This window comes from Nyctibius grandis, chromosome 26 (genome assembly GCF_013368605.1).
Source record: "Nyctibius grandis isolate bNycGra1 chromosome 26, bNycGra1.pri, whole genome shotgun sequence".
Lineage (NCBI taxonomy): Eukaryota > Metazoa > Chordata > Aves > Nyctibiiformes > Nyctibiidae > Nyctibius > Nyctibius grandis.
In genome coordinates, this window is record NC_090683.1 from 1,951,773 (window position 1) to 1,967,068 (window position 15,296).

Here is a 15,296-nt window from a genome sequence, read left to right on the forward strand (position 1 = left end):
GGGCAGCCTGTGCCAGTGCTTGACAACCCTTTTGGGGAAGACATTGTCCCTGATCTCCAATCTAAACCTCCCCTGGCACAACTTGAGGCTGTTTCCTCTCATCCTGACACCACCCTGTCAACTAGACCATGGCACTAAGTGCCATGTCCAGTCTTTTTTAAACCCCTCCAGAGATGGCGACTCCACCACCTCCCTGGGCAGCCCCTTCCAATGGCTAATGACCGTTGCTGAGAAGAAATGCTTCCTAATGTCCAACCTGACAGGCACAAACTGAAACGTGGGAAGTTCCATCTGAAAATGAGGAAAAACTTCTTTGTTGTGAGGGTGCCAGAGCCCTGGCACAGGCTGCCCAGGGAGGGGGGGGAGTCTCCTTCTCTGGAGATATTCAAAACCCACCTGGATGCGACCCTGTGCAACGTGCTGTGGGTGACCCTGCTTTGGCAGGGGTTGGGTTGGATGATCTCCAGAGGTCCCTTCCAACCCCAACCAGCCTGGGATTCTTTGTGATATGCTTGCTATCATGTGGTGTAGACCCCCCTCCTGTGAAGCACCCATCCCCTTTGTCACCATGGTCTTGAGGACCACCAGGAGAGCACTGGGAGATGCTGGTGACCCCACAGAGCAGCTGCTGGATCATCTCAGTCGTGCTTGATGCCTCAGGTTCCTCACCTCGTTTGCTGCATTTGTGGCTAACCCTGAACACTTCCACCCCCCAACTTCTTCACAAAAGTGGTGACAACCAAAGCGGCCGTGGTTCCCGAGGGTGTTCAAGGTGGGGCCCGTCGCACCGCCGTGACTCACTGCTCCAAACGCTCAACAAACTTCCCAGCGTGGCAACGCCGGTGCCTCCGTGGGTGGCTTTGAGCTGCCACCGGGTCCCCAAAGGCTTTTGTCACCAGTGGGCGCGTGAGTCCTGCGGGGAGAAGGGGAGTGGGCGCAGGGGAGTCTGGAGGAAGAGGCTTGGAAAAGAGGGGGGGGTCCACGAGGAGGGGAGACACGTGCCAGCGGGGCTCTTTGATACCCTGTGGAGAGGGGTTGGGTGCTGGCACCCGCAGGGGGCCCTTTCCCTGGGTCCATCGAGGTGGTGGGGTGAGGAGGTGGGGTGCGGTGGTGGCCCCGGGAGATATGGGGACCCCCAGTCCCGGGTGCTGGAGCCCGACCCGAGGTGGCACGGGAGGGGTTGAGCCGGGGGGGGGGGTCACCCAGAATGGGTCAAAAAGGTTTAAAGGTGGGATGAGTCGTCCTGGAGGAGGAGGAGGAGGGATGCGAAGGGGGGGGTCAGGACCCCCGGCTCGGTCTGTGGGGGGGGCTCCGAGGCCTTCCTGGGGCAGCCGGCCTCTGGGACGAGTTGGGTGACACCAAAGTGCCTCAGTTCTCCCACCGCTCTGGGGACACCATGGTGGCCAAGTTGTGCCCCTCGTCCCCCTGGTCACACGGGGGCAGGGGCTGCCCATTGCCACCCGCGGGGACCCCACAGCACCCACCCACCAGTGATGGTCTGGGATTGACCCGCTTCCCGAGTGCCATGGGGTGCCGGCACCCCCCGGTTTCACCGTCCTCCCCCAGCACCCCAGCTCCATCCAGAGCTGCCGTCCCGCACCCGGCACCGGCACCGGCTGGGGACCCGGGACCAGTTAGGGACTAAGTACCAGCTGGGGGGAACTCGCTACTGGTTGGGGGGCTTTAGTCCCAGCTGGGGGGCTCTGCTAATGGCTGGGGGCCCTGGTACTGGTTGGGGACACGGTACCAGCTGGGTGCCTGGTACCAGTTGGAAGCTCCAGTACTGGCCCAGAGGAGCTCTGGTACTGGCTGGGGGCTCCGGTGCTAGTTAGGGCCAGTTAGGGACTTGGGACCAGTTAGGGACTCAGTACCAGTTGGGGGTCTGGTACCAGCTGGGGGTGGGGGCTTGGTACGGGCTGGGGGGGCTTCAGTCCCAGCTAGGGGCTCCAGTTCTAGCTGGAGGCCCAGTACAGTACTGGTGTGGTGGGGTTCTGTACTGGCTGGGGATCCCAGTACTGGTGTGGGGATGTCCTGTACTGGCTGGGGGGGGACAGTACTGGTTGGGGGGGGTCTGGTACTGGCTAGGAAGCCCAGTACTGGTGTATGTGTGGGGTCCCATACTGGTTAGGAGGGCTGGTACTGGTTGGGGTGGTCTGGTACTGATGGAGGGGTCTGGTACTGGTGAGAGGGGGTCCTGTACCTGCTGGGGGAGCTGGCACTGGCTGGGGGTCCCAGTACTGGTGGGGGGGGGGTCCTGTACTGGTTGGAGAGGGGGGATCTGGTACTGACTGGAGCACTCCAGTCCCAGCTGGGGGCCCCATACTGGCTGGGGGAGGGGTGGCAGTACTGGTGTAAGGGGGAACAGTACTGGTGTGAGGATGTCCTGTACCGACTGGGGGGAACAGTGCTGGTTGGGGGGGGTCTGGTACTGGCTAGGAAGCCCAGTAGTGGTGTATGTGTGGGGTCCCATACTGGTTAGGAGGGCTGGTACTGGTTTGGGTGGTCTGGTACTGATGAAGGGGTCCAGTACTGGTTGGGGTGGCCCAGTACTGATGGAGGGGTCTGGTACTGGTGGGAGGGTCCTGTACTGGCTGGGGGGGCTGGTACTGGTGTGGGGATGTCCTGTACTGGCTGGGGAGGACAGTACTGGTGGTGGGGGGGTTCCCATACTGGTTGGGAGGGCTGGTACTGGTTGGGGTGGCCCAGTACTGATGAGGGGGTCCGGTACTGGTGGCGGGGGGAGTCCTGTACTGGTTGTGGGGGCTGGTACTGGCTGGGCCACTCCAGTCCCAGCGGGGGGGGGGCTGGGTACTGGTGGGAGCTCCAGTCCCAACTGGGGACCCCAGTAGGGGCTGGCAGGGCTCCGGTACCGGCTCGGGATGTGGTAACGGGGCCGGCGGGGGGGGCTCAGGTACGGGGGGGTGTGGGCGGTACCGGGTGATCCCGGCCGGGGGCTCCGGTGCTGCAATGGCGCGGGGGGGGCAGCGGCGCTGCGGCAGCCGGGGCGAAGCGGGGCGGGGCGGGCGCTGCCGGGGCCGGGGCCGGTGGCGGCGCAGGGAGGGGGGCGGTGGGGGGCGGCGCTGCCGGGGCGGCCCGAGGCGGGCGGGGGGGGCCGGGCAGGACGGGCCCCGGCTCGGCGGGCCCCGGCGCGGCCGCGCTCGGATGATGCGGGAGCCATGAGGCCGCTGCGGGGCTGGCTGCTGGCTGCACTGCTCTGCCTCGCCCCGCGCGCAGGTACGTCCCGCTCCGGTCCCCTGGCCCCGTCCCCAGTCCCCTGTCCCTGTCCCGGTCCCCGGTCCCGGTCCCCGGTCGCCGCCGCTGCGGCTTTTTCGCTGCATCGACACATTTTTCCGCAGCGCCGCCCCGCAGCGCCCGGGAGGGGCCGGGCACCCCCCGCAGCCACCCGGCCCCGCACCTGCCGGCCCGGACCCGCACCCCTGGGTGTCCCCACGCCGGCACCCCTGTCCCCTGGGTGTCCCCGCGGGAGGTGTCCCCACGCCAGCACCCCTGTCCCCTGGGTGTCCCCACGCCAGCACCCCTGTCCCCTCGGTGTCCGCGCGGGAGGTGTCCCCATCGCAGCCTCTCGTGTCCCCATATCGGGGCATATGCGTGTCCCCCCCAGGAGATGTCCCCGCAGCAGCCCTCCGTGTCCCCTTGGGGATGTGTCCCCATAGCAGCCCGCTGGTGTCCCCTGGGTGGCTCCGCGGGAGGTGACCCCACACCAGCCCTCCTGTCCCCTCTGTGTCCCCTCTTGACGGGGTGTCCCCATAGAGACCCTCCATGTCCCCCTACCAGCCCTCCATGTCCCCTGGGTGTCCCTTCCAGAAGGTGTCCCCATAGCAGCCCTCCATCTCCCCTTGGGATATGTCCCCATACCACCCCCCCTCCCCATCCCCTGGACATCCCGTCGGGAGGTGTCCCCATACCTGCCCTGCCTGTCCCCTGGGTGTCCCCTCAGGAGGTGTCCCCATAGCAGCCCTCCATGTCCCCTCGGGATCTGTCCCCATCCTGGCCCCCCATGTCCCCTGGACGTCCCTTCCAGGATGTGCTGCTGTCCCCCCCACCCCCTCCCCCCGGTTCCTCCAGGTGCAATGGCGTTCCTGGGTCCCCCTCCTGTCCCCTGCGTCCCCACGCCGTCCCCTGGGTGCCCCCCTCTGGCATGTGTCACTTTAGCAGCCACCCGTGTCCCCTCCAGGATGCGCCACTGTATCTGGAGCTTCCCCTCCCAGATGTGTCCCCATACTGGTCCCCATGTCCCCTGAGCACCTCCCAGCACGTGCTTCCTGGTGCCCCCTCCTGGACACACCACCATACCTGGGTGTCCCCCCCATGTCGCCCAGCCACCCGCCCTGGGACATGTCCCCATAGTCACCCTCCACGTCCCCTGGTTATCCCCTCCGGGACACGGGTGTCCCCTTTGGGATGCAATGCCACACTTGGGTCACCCCCAGAGCATGTCCCCAACACCATCCCTCCTCATCCCCATCCCTCCTCATCCCCAGTTCCCTGTGTCCCCAGCCCCCCAGTGTCCCCAGCCCCTGTGTCCCCAGCCCTCCTTGTCCCCATCCACCGTGTCCCCAGCCCCCATGTCCCCATCCCTCCTTGTCCCCATCCCTCCCTATCCCCCGTGTCCCCAGCCCCCATGTCCCCAGCCCTCCTTGTCCCCAGCCCCCCATGTCCCCATCCCCGTGTCCCCAGCCCCATGTCCCCAGCCCTCCCCATCCCCATCCCCGTGTCCCAGCCCCGTGTCCCCAGCCCTCCCGGGGCCGCCGCCACGGGCTCCCCTCGCCCGCAGGTCCCGCCGCGCCGGCCGGCTGGCTGCAGCGGAGGCTCCCCCGGGCGGGATGGCCGGAGGGACGGGGGGTTGCCCAGATCACCCACCCCAGCAGGCTGGTGGGACGGAGCTGGGGAGGGGAAATCCCGAAGCACCAGCTGGACACCAGGGTCAGGAATGAGCCTGGAGGAGGAAGAGGAGGAGGCGGCGGCCCCGTAAGTGAACCACAACCCCCCATCTGCTCCCTTTCGGGGGTCCCCGGGTGGGTGGGCAGGTCCCCAGGTGCCACCATCGCCAGCCTGGCCGCACCCCGACACGTGTGTGGCCACCGGCATCCCAAACCGGAGCCTTCATCCCTCTGGGGACCGTGCCACCGCTGTGCCCCCACCAACGGGGCCACGAAGCCCCATTAACTGTGGGTACCGGGGTCGTGCGGGCGCGGGGAGAGATGAAATGGGGGCGGGCGGGCAGGGCCCCGCGGCACCACCCGGCTCTGGCACCGGTGAGGACGGGTCCAGGCCACGTGCGAGCAGCCCCGCGCGTCCCGCCCGGTGCCGTCCCCGAACCGCAGCCTGGGCTCGACGCCGCCGGTGACCTTCACCCCGGCGTTTCGGGGCGCCGGCACACGTGGCCCATCCGGCACCGGGGGGGTTGATGCTTTGCGGTGGCAGCTGCGGAGGCCGTCGGGCATCGATCCCCCCCTCATCCTCGCCGGATGAAAGGCGCAATAACGAGCTGGGATGATTTAAACCCGGCGTTCAGTCAAACCGCCGGATGCCGGGAAACGCCGGGGGGTGGCGGCGGCGCTGGCAGGGCTTTCGGGGGTGTTGAGGCTGGGGGGATGCGGGGGGACGTGGCTGCACATCCCGGGGGCGTCCAGGGTCGGGGCCCAGCGGCAAAGCCCCGGTGAGGCTCTCCCGGCCGTGCTGCCCTGACCCGGTGGCCGCGGCGCTGACCGGGGATGTGCCCTCCCCAGGGCGCTGCGCGGTGGCAAACGCGTCCCCGTGTCACCACCCTGAGCCGCGCCGGGGTCCCAGCGAGGGGATGGGGCACCCCAAGAGCGGTTCGGCTCTTCCCACCCACCATTTCCCCCCGGTGCAGAGCCCCGGGGCTCCCGAGGGACACGTTGCTGGTGGAGGGCCCTCACCCGTGCGGCGAGTTTGCCGGGTCTCGGGCGGGCGCCGCAGAGCGCGGCAGGAATCGGGTCAGGAGCGCCGGGCGCCGCGGGGCCCATGAAGCGCCGTTTCGGTGCTGCTGCGGCCGAGCCTGGGGCAGGGGGTCACGTTCCAGCAGCCCCCACCCAAATACGGCTCCCGAGGAGGTGGGTGACAGGAGGGCACCCGCGGGAGTGATGATTTTTGGGGCAAAACCCAGCGTTTTCCTTTCCGTTGAGTTTTTGGGGTTAAAAATAAAAGTGCACCTTCAGAGGCGGCGGATTTGGGTTGGGGATTTTTAATTATTTTAATTTTTAATTTTCTCAGGGGGGGCGGGTGTGGGGGGTGCTGACGGCTCGGGCTCTCTTGCAGGGGCTGCACCTGGCGCGGGTGAGCTTCGTGGTGGGCGCCTTCGGCTCGGCCTTCACCCTCGACCTCCGGCTGAACCAGTGAGCGGCGCTGGGGGGTCCTGGTGGGGTGGGGGGCACCCACTGTGGGGCTGGGGTCACCTGCCATGGGGCTGGGGGTACCTGCCATGGGGCTGGGGTCACCCACCATGGGGCTGGGGGCACCCACCGTGGGGCTGGGGTCACCTGCCATGGGGCTGGGGGTACCCGCCGTGGGGCTGGGGTCACCCACCATGGGGCTGGGGGCACCCACCGTGGGGCTGGGGGCACCCACTGTGGGGCTGGGGGCACCTGCCATGGGGCTGGGGGCACCCGCCGTGGGGCTGGAGGTACCTGCTGTGGAGTTGGGGGCACCCACCGTGGGGTTGGGGGTACCCACCGTGGGGCTGGGGACACCCACCGTGGGGCTGAGCTGGGGACAGACGGGGGTGGCCCATGGGGTGCCAGCCCCCTCCCAAAGCCGGGGGTCCTGTCTCGGGGTGACGGCCCGTGCGTGGGTGTGGGTGGGCGCACGGTGCGGGTGCTCTCGCGGGGCCGCAGCCGTCTCCCTCCTCCTGCTCCTCTTCCTCCCCCTCTCCGCCACCGCGGCCTCTCACCCCCCCGCTCTGCCCCCAGCCACCTCCTCGCGTCCCACTATGAGGAGCGGCACGTCGGCGCGGGCACCAACGGCAGCCGCAGCACGGTAAGCTGCGTACCGCGCCGTGCTGTACCGTGCCATTCCATACCATACCATGCTGTTCCACGCCATTCCACGCCATTCCATGCCATGCCATGCCGTGCCGTGCCACGTTGTGCCATACCATGCCATAGCATGCAATGCTGTGCCATGCCGTGCCATACCATGCCATGCCATGCCATGCCATGCCGTGCTGTGCCACATTGCACCATCATACCATGCTGTACCATGCCATTCCATGCCATTCCATGCTATGCCATGCTATGCCATGCTGTGCCATGCCACATTGTGCCATACCATGCCATACCATGCCTTTCCATACCGTGCCACATTGCACCATGCCATGCCATGCCGTACTACACCATTCCATGCCATGCTGTACAATGCCATTCTATGCCAATCCATACCATTCCATGCCATGCCATACCATGCCAGCTCCAGGGTCATTGTAGCCGACTTCCAAACCCAGGAGAAGTCTGGGATCAGCCACCAGCAGCTTGGTGTCTCCACCCGGGTGGTCTCGGGGTGCCCCCTCCGCCCCGGGGTGCCCAGCCCACGCATCGGGGTGCTGCCCCCATGGGTGACTGGGGGGGGGGGGGATCTGCCTCCCGCGGGTGCTGGAGCGGTGGGTGATCCCTGAGGTGCTTTGGCACGTGCTGCCAGCCCGGGGCGGCGGTGGGTGCCCACCCGGGTGCCGTGGGCGCACCCTGCGGGTGCCAGGCAGCAGATCCCAGAGCCTGGGGGTGCCAGCGAGGGGGGCAGCGGCCTGCGCAGCACCGGGCAGGACGGGACCCGGGGCAGGGCCCGGCCGGCTCAGGCGCCTGTCCCCGCTCCGGCAGGGCGCGGGGGAGCACTGCTACTACCAGGGCCGGATCCGGGGGCAGCCCCGCTCCTTCGCGGCTCTCTCCAGCTGCCAGGGCCTGCGGTGAGTAACCCCCCACCAGCGGGGGGTGAAAGGGGGGGGCTGGGGGGGGGCTGCACCCCCCTGCACCCTGTCACCCCCCCGTCTCGCTTTACAGCGGGGTCTTCTCGGACGGCCGAGCCACCTACCTGATCGAGCCCCAGGCGGGCGCCGAGCGCGGGCAGGTGAGTGGTGGCACCGGGACACGCCGTGTGTCTGCCTCAGTTTCCCCACTGCAGCCTTACGGGTCTGGCTGCACCTTGGGGACAGCCTTGGGGACACAGGGACATGTCCATGCATGGCCGTGACACTCGTCTCCCCGTGGCAGGGCCTTCGACCACACATCATCCAACGCGTCCCCAGCTGCGCCCGACCGGGTGAGCCTTCACTCGGAGCCGCCGCTCGTCCCCAAGGACCGGTGACGGTGGCCACGGTGGCCCCGTGTCCTGTGCCCCGCCAGCTCTGTCCCTTCCCTCCAGGCTGCCTCTTTCCTGCGCTGAACCAGCACCTCGCGGGCGGGTTACCAAAGCTGCGGCGGCGGCGGCAGGTTAGCGGGGACAATGGGGGGACACGGGGCAGGGGACAAGGACGCTTGACCCCAGTTGGCCTCTGGCTGCCGCTCGCCCATGGCACAGCTCTGCCAGGCTGGTCCGTGGGTGGGATGGATGCTGCTGTGGCGCAGGCTCGGGGACGCTGCCACAGGGGGAGGGGATCCGTCCCCAAGCCCACCCAGGTGGCTTCCCCACCCTGTCCGTCCCAAATAACCCCCCCAGGGCTTTGGGGCAGCCACAAAAGGGGGCTCTCGCCGGCAGGTTCGCCGAGCCCAGCACACGGTTCACAGCGAGACCAAGTACATCGAGCTGGCGGTGGTGAACGACCATCAGCTGGTGAGCACCAAGGAGGGGTCCCAGGGCTGGTGGGGTGGGGTGGAGGGTCAGGGTGACCCCCCCCAACCCAACCTGGCCCCTGGTGCCACCCCCCCACAGTTCCTGCAGCTCCGCAAGTCCGTGGTTCTCACCAGCAACTTCGCCAAGACCGTGGTGAACCTGGCTGACATGGTGAGACAGGGGTTGGCTCCGGGGTGGGGGCGGTGGTTGGGCCCCAGGGGGGTTGTCCCTGGGCAAGTTTGTCCCCAGCGCCAGGTGGGTTTGGCCCTGGTGGGTTTGTCCCCCAGGGGACTGTCCCCAGAACCTGGTGGGTTTGTCTTCAAGGGGGTTGGTTGCTGGTGGGTTTGTCCCCAGGACCTGGTGGGTTTGCCCCTGGGGAGATTGTCCCTGGGGGGGATTGTCCCTGGGACCTGGTGGGTTTGTCCCTGATGGGTTTGTCCCCAGGGGGTTGGTCCCCATCACCTGGTGGGTTCATCTCCAGAGGGTTTCTCCCTAGCAGCTGGTGGGTTTGTCTCCAGGAGGTTGGTTCCTGGTGGGTTTGTCCCCAGGGTTTTGGTCCCCAGTACCTGGTGGGTTTGTCCCTGAGGGGATTGTCCCTGGCACCTGGTGGGTTTGTCCCTGGTGGGTTTGTCTCCAGGAGGTTGGTTCCTGGTGGGCTCGTTGCTGGAGGGGTTTGTCCCCAGGGGGTTGGTCCCCATCACCTGGTGGGCTCATCTCCAGAGGGTTTGTCCCACTGGGGGTTTGTTTCCAGTACTTGGGGGTTTGTCCCTAAAGGGGTTGGTCCCCAGTGCCTGGTGGATTCATCTCCAGAGAGTTTGTCCCCAGTATCTGGTGGGCTTCTTCCTGGAGGGGTTTGTCCCCAGGGGGTTGGTCCCCATCGCCTGGTGGGCTCATCCCCAGAAGATTTGACCCACTGAGGGTTTGTCACTGGAGGTGTTAGTCCCCAGTGCCTCGTGGATTCATCTCGAGAGGTTTTGTCCCCAGTACCTGGTGGATTTGTCCCTGGTGGGTTTGAACTCCAGGGGACTCTCCCCAGCACTGGTGGGTTTGTCCCAAGAGCTGGTCCCTGGATCCTGGTGGGTTTGTCCCCAGGGTTTTGGGCCCCAGCACCCGGTGGGTTTGTCCCCGGGGGAGGTTCATCTGTGGCACCTGATGGGTTTGTCCCCAGAGGTTGGTCTGTGGTGCCTGGTGGGTTTGTCCCTGGGGGGACGATGTTCATCCCCAGCCTGTCCCCTCATCCCCGCAGATCTACAAGGAGCAGCTCAACACCCGCATCGTGCTGGTGGCCATGGAGACGTGGGCCTCGGAGGACCGGATCCGGATGGGGCAGGACTCCCTGGAGACCCTCAACGAGTTCGTGAAGTACCGGTGCGAGGGGCTGGCGGAGCAGAGCGACACCGTCCACCTCTTCTCGTGAGCGCCGCGGCCGTGTCACCTCCCCCTGGGCCGGGAGCCACCGTCCCCCCGTCCCCACCGTCCTCTTCCTCGCAGGGGTCGGACGTTTCAGAGCAGCCGCAGCGGCACCGCCTTCGTGGGGGGCATCTGCTCGCCCGCCCGCGCCGGCGGCGTCAACGAGGTGGGTGCGGCGAGACCCCCGTGAGAGCGCGCTGGGGACGGCGGGGGGGGGGGGTCCCTCCGGTGACTCCCCCGTCCCTCCCGCGCAGTACGGCAACGTGGCGGCCATGGCGGTGACGCTGGCGCAGACGCTGGGGCAGAACGTGGGCATGATGTGGAACAAGCACCGCGCGGCGGCAGGTACCCGCCACCCGCCCTGGGAGCGGGATGGGGACAACGTGGGGGACACCGCGGTGTCACCACGCCGGTGGTGGGACAGCCGCCACCCCCAGCCCAGCTCCTCTCCTCCCAGGGGACTGCCGGTGTCCGGACTCGTGGCTGGGCTGTATCATGGAGGACACAGGGTGGGTGCCCGCTTGGGGTGGCACTGCCACCGTCACCCGGGTGGCACGGCGAGGGGGTGACGGTGACCCCCCCCGCCATGCAGGTACTACCTCCCGCGGAAGTTCTCCCGCTGCAGCATCGACGAGTACAACCAGTTCCTGCAGGACGGCGGCGGCAGCTGCCTCTTCAACAAACCCCTGAAGGTAACGGCCCCCCCGGTCCCCCGGTGACCATCACAGCGGTGCCCCGGGGGTGGCTCCGAGGGTCCCTCGGTGGTGTTCCCCAGCCCCAGCACCTCCAAGGTGACAGCGCTGGCATCAAACCCGGTGTCCCCAGTGGGAGGCAGAGCCGGACCCTTGTGCTTAATGGCAAAAAACAAGCGGTTCGGGGGTCCTGCCCCCTTTTGGGGGGCTCGCGGCAGCACGCGGCTTGGGGACACTCCCCAGCAGCTCGTGTCCCCCCACCCCTCGGTCCTGGCAGCTCCTGGACCCTCCGGAGTGCGGCAACGGCTTCGTGGAGGCAGGAGAGGAATGTGACTGCGGCTCGCTGGCGGTGAGCTGGGGGCCGGGGGCTGCTCGCCAGGGGCTGCTGGCATGGCCAGGGGGGTGACACGCCGGCCACTGTCCTTGCAGGAGTGCGCCAAGAGCGGTGGCAACTGCTGCAAGAAGTGCACGCTGACCCACGACGCCATGTGCAGCGACGGGCTGTGCTGCAAAGGCTGCAAGGTGCGGGGCGGGGGAGGTCGGGGCCGGCGAGGCGCTGGCGGTCCCGTGCCGCGGGGTCCCCACGCGGTGGCTTTTTCCCCCCGGTGCAGTACGAGCCGCGTGGCGTGTCCTGCCGGGAGGCTGTGAATGAGTGTGACATCCCCGAGAGCTGCACCGGGGACTCCAGCCAGGTGAGCCGGGGTGGGGGGACACAGGGGGACACGTTGTGGGGCCACGGGGCATCACCCGTCCTCTGCTTTGTGTCCCCTCAGTGTCCCCCCAACCTCCACAAGCTGGACGGCTACTTCTGCGACAACGAGCAGGTGAGTCCAGCCCGGCGTGGTGGGACACGGCCATGGGGCTCCAGCATGTCCCATGTGGCTCTGGCATGGCCCATGGGGCTCCAGCACATCCCTGTGGGCTCTGGCATGTTCCATGGGGCTCCAGCACGTCCCTGTGGGTTCCAGCATGGCCCATGAGGCTCCAGCACTTCCCTGTAGGCTCCAGCATGTCCCATGGAGCTCCAGCACATCCTTGTGGGCTCCAGCATGGCCCATGGGGCTCCAGCATGTGCTGTGGGGTTCTGGCATGTCCCTGTTGGGCTCCAGCATGTCCCATGGGGCTCAAGCACGTCCCATGGGCTCAGACACATCCCTGTGGAGCTCGCGGTCATTCTCGTGAAGCTCCGGCACATCCCATGGGGTTGGCCACATCCCTTGGGCTCCAGCACGTCCCCGTGGGCTCCAGCATCCCGGCGCTTGGGCACGCCAACAGCTGCAGCCACGGCTGAGCCCTGCCAGGGTGCGGGGTTTAGGGTGAGCTGCCCCCTGGGTGTGTGAGCCCTCCCTGCGCACGGGATCCTCATCCCCACCCCACGCAGCCCTAAGCCAGGTGCGTGGCTGGGACCCTCCCTCCCTCCCCCTGTACTCGGCACTGGTGAGGCCGCACCTCGAATCCTGGGTGCAGTTTTGGGCCCCTCACAACAAGAAAGACCTTGAGGTGCTGGAGCGAGTCCAGAGAAGGGCAACGAAGCTGGTGAAGGGTCTGGAGCACAAGTGTGATGAGGAGCGGCTGAGGGACCTGGGGGTGTTTAGTGTGGAGAAAAGGAGGCTGAGGGGAGACCTTCTCGCTCTCTACAACTGCCTGAGAGGAGGGTGTAGCGAGGCGGGGTCGGTGTCTTCTCCCAAGGAACAAGCGATGGGACGAGAGGAAACGGCCTCAAGTTGTGCCAGGGGAGGTTTAGATTGGAGATCAGGGACAATGTCTTCCCCAAAAGGGTTGTCAAGCACTGGCACAGGCTGCCCAGGGCAGTGGTGGAGTCCCCATCCCTGGGGGGATTGAAAAGCCGTGGAGATGTGGTGCTGAGGGCCATGGGTTAGTGGTGGCCTTGGCAGTGCTGGGTTAACGGTTGGACTCGATGATCTTAAAAGTCCTTTCCAATCAAAACCGTTCCAGAATTCGATGCCCCCCCATCCCCATGCACACCCGCAGCCATGGCCCCTGCAAACCTCCCACACCCCCGTGGGTCCCCGTGCCCCGAATGCCATCCCGTGGCTCTCTGGTCCCCACGAACCGTCCCCTGCCCATGCAGCCGGGGTGGGGGTCCCGGGGCTGAGCACACACTTTGGGGGGGTCCCATCGTCCTTGCATGGTCCCCATGGCCCCCAAACACACGTGCCAGCCCCCCCCCCCGTGACCCCTCTCCCTGCTCTCCCCAGGGCCGATGCTACGGCGGGCGCTGCAAAACCAGGGACCGGCAGTGCACCGCGCTGTGGGGCCGCGGTAAGCGTCACCCCGGGGTTGGGGGGGGACAGGGTGGGTGACAAACGGGTGACACTTGTTTTCTCCCAGGCTCAGCCGAGCGTTTCTGCTACGAGAAGCTCAACGTGGAGGGGACAGAGAGGGGCAACTGTGGGCGCGAGGGCCCGGGCTGGCTGCAGTGCAACAAGCAGTGAGTGAGCCCCGTGTCCCCCCCACCCCGTGTCCCCTCCTGGGTGTCACCCCGTGGTGACGGCACCCGGTGCCTCTTAGGGACGTCCTCTGCGGCTTCCTCCTCTGTGCCAACATCTCGGGCGCACCGCGGCTGGGCGAGCTCAGCGGCGAGATCGCCACCACCACCTTCTTCCACCAGAACCGCTACGTGGATTGCAGGTGGGTGCCACCACCACCACCACGGGGACGATGGTGGACCAGGGTGGGGGGTCCCGGTGTCACCCGCTCTCGCCGTCCCGGCGCAGGGGAGGCCACGTGCAGCTGGTGGATGGCTCGGACCTGAGCTACGTGGAGGACGGGACGCCCTGCGGGCCCGGCATGTTGTGCCTCGACCGCAAATGCCTTCCAGCCACCGCCTTTAACTTCAGCTCCTGCCCCGGCAGCTGGGATGGGAAGATCTGCTTCGACCACGGGGTGAGGGACGGTGGGGGGGAAACAAAGGGGACGCAGGGGGGTGTCATGGCAGTGGGGGTAGGGGGGTGACGCCGTCCCCTCGTAGGTTTGCAGCAACGAGTGCAAGTGCATCTGCCGGGCGGAGTGGACGGGGAAGGACTGCAGCGTGTACGACCCCGTCCCCGAGCCGAAGCCGACGGGCGAGACGGAGCGGTACAAGGGTCCGTGTCCCCTCTGTCCCCTGGCCCCACGGGCTGGGGTGTCCCGCTTTGTCCCCAGCCACCCCCCAGTGGGTGTCCCCACCCCGGTGCCGCAGCTCAGCTGGGCACAGCGGGGTCATGTCCCCAGGGGCTGTGTCCCCGTGTCCCCTCCCCACTCACGTGTGTGTCCCTGTCCCCCTCCTCCCTGTCCCCTCTGTCACAGGTCCCAGTGGCACCAATATCATTATCGGCTCCATCGCGGGGGCCGTGCTGGTGGCTGCCATCGTCCTAGGGGGGACAGGCTGGGGATTTAAGTAAGCGGCCGCCGCGTGGCTCGTCCCCTCTGCCGCTGTCACCGGCCACATCCCCCCCTGCTTACTGTCACCGTGCCAGGGCCAGGGGCACCCTGGGCACCCCTGGGTGGGGGCACTGCCAGTCCCCCCAGCCGGGCATCACCTGCAGTGTGGTCCCCTGGGGGCTGGGGATGCCGGGTCCCCTTGTCCCTCCCTGGTCCACTTGTCCCTGCGTGGCCCCTTGTCCCTGCCTGGTCCCCTTCTCCCTGCCTGGTCCCCTTGTCCCTTCGTGGCCCCTTGTCCCTGCCTGGTCCCCTCATCCCTGCCTGGTCCCCTGCCCCTGGTGCATGTGGCATTTCGGGGGTTCCCTGTCACCCTGACACCTTGCTCAGTCTCTGTCCCCAGGCATGGGGTGCCGGGGGTGGGGGGGGGGGCCGTGTCGGTGGCACTGGGACACATCCGCTGCCTGGAGGACCGGGGACACTGCGGTGGGGACATGGGCGTGACACTAATGCTCCTCTCCTCTCCCCCCTGCCGCCCCCCCAAGGAACATCCGCCGAGGAAGGTACGACCCGGCGCAGCAGGGAGTGTAACCGTGTCCCCCTCCTCATCGTCTCCTCCTCGTCACCGTCACTGTCACCGTCACCCTTCGGCAGCCCGACGCCGTGGGAGCCCGGCTGTCCCTGTCGCTGTGTGTCCGGCCGTGCTGTCTCCATCTCTGTGCCCCCCACAGCTGAAAAGAGACGGTGGTTTTGGGGTGGGGGGGCACTGGCAGCCCCCCCCCCATCCAGTGCTGGCTCTTTTCAGCTCAGTGTCCCCCCATGTGTCCCCCCCCTTGTCACAGCCCCACACTAAACACACCCCACTTCTGTGTTGCAGGTCTGGGGGGGCCTGAACGGGGCCGCTGCGCCCCACGTCCCCCTCCCACCCAGAGCCTCATTAACAGCAATTAAACGGGGCACTGCTGCCGAGAGGCCGCCGAGGAGGAGAGTGGGGTGGGGGGCACCCAGGACCCC

At 67.3% G+C, this 15,296-nt stretch overlaps 1 protein-coding gene across 1 annotated transcript; it reads left to right on the plus strand.

Annotated features, from left to right (window-relative positions):
- Positions 1 to 3,164: 3,164 nt before the first annotated feature.
- On the plus strand, positions 3,165 to 14,873 carry ADAM11 (ADAM metallopeptidase domain 11). Its single transcript, XM_068418494.1, has 26 exons — positions 3,165 to 3,234; positions 4,796 to 4,989; positions 6,301 to 6,377; positions 6,951 to 7,017; positions 7,851 to 7,936; positions 8,031 to 8,097; positions 8,241 to 8,289; positions 8,392 to 8,459; positions 8,725 to 8,799; positions 8,899 to 8,970; positions 10,046 to 10,212; positions 10,291 to 10,375; positions 10,464 to 10,554; positions 10,667 to 10,718; positions 10,802 to 10,901; positions 11,179 to 11,250; positions 11,331 to 11,423; positions 11,513 to 11,593; positions 11,675 to 11,725; positions 13,121 to 13,184; positions 13,254 to 13,353; positions 13,434 to 13,553; positions 13,640 to 13,808; positions 13,894 to 14,008; positions 14,211 to 14,301; positions 14,828 to 14,873. The coding sequence occupies exons 1-26, from the start codon at positions 3,177 to 3,179 to the stop codon at positions 14,871 to 14,873; spliced, it is 2,310 nt and encodes a 769-aa protein (XP_068274595.1). The 5' UTR covers positions 3,165 to 3,176.
- Positions 14,874 to 15,296: the final 423 nt, after the last annotated feature.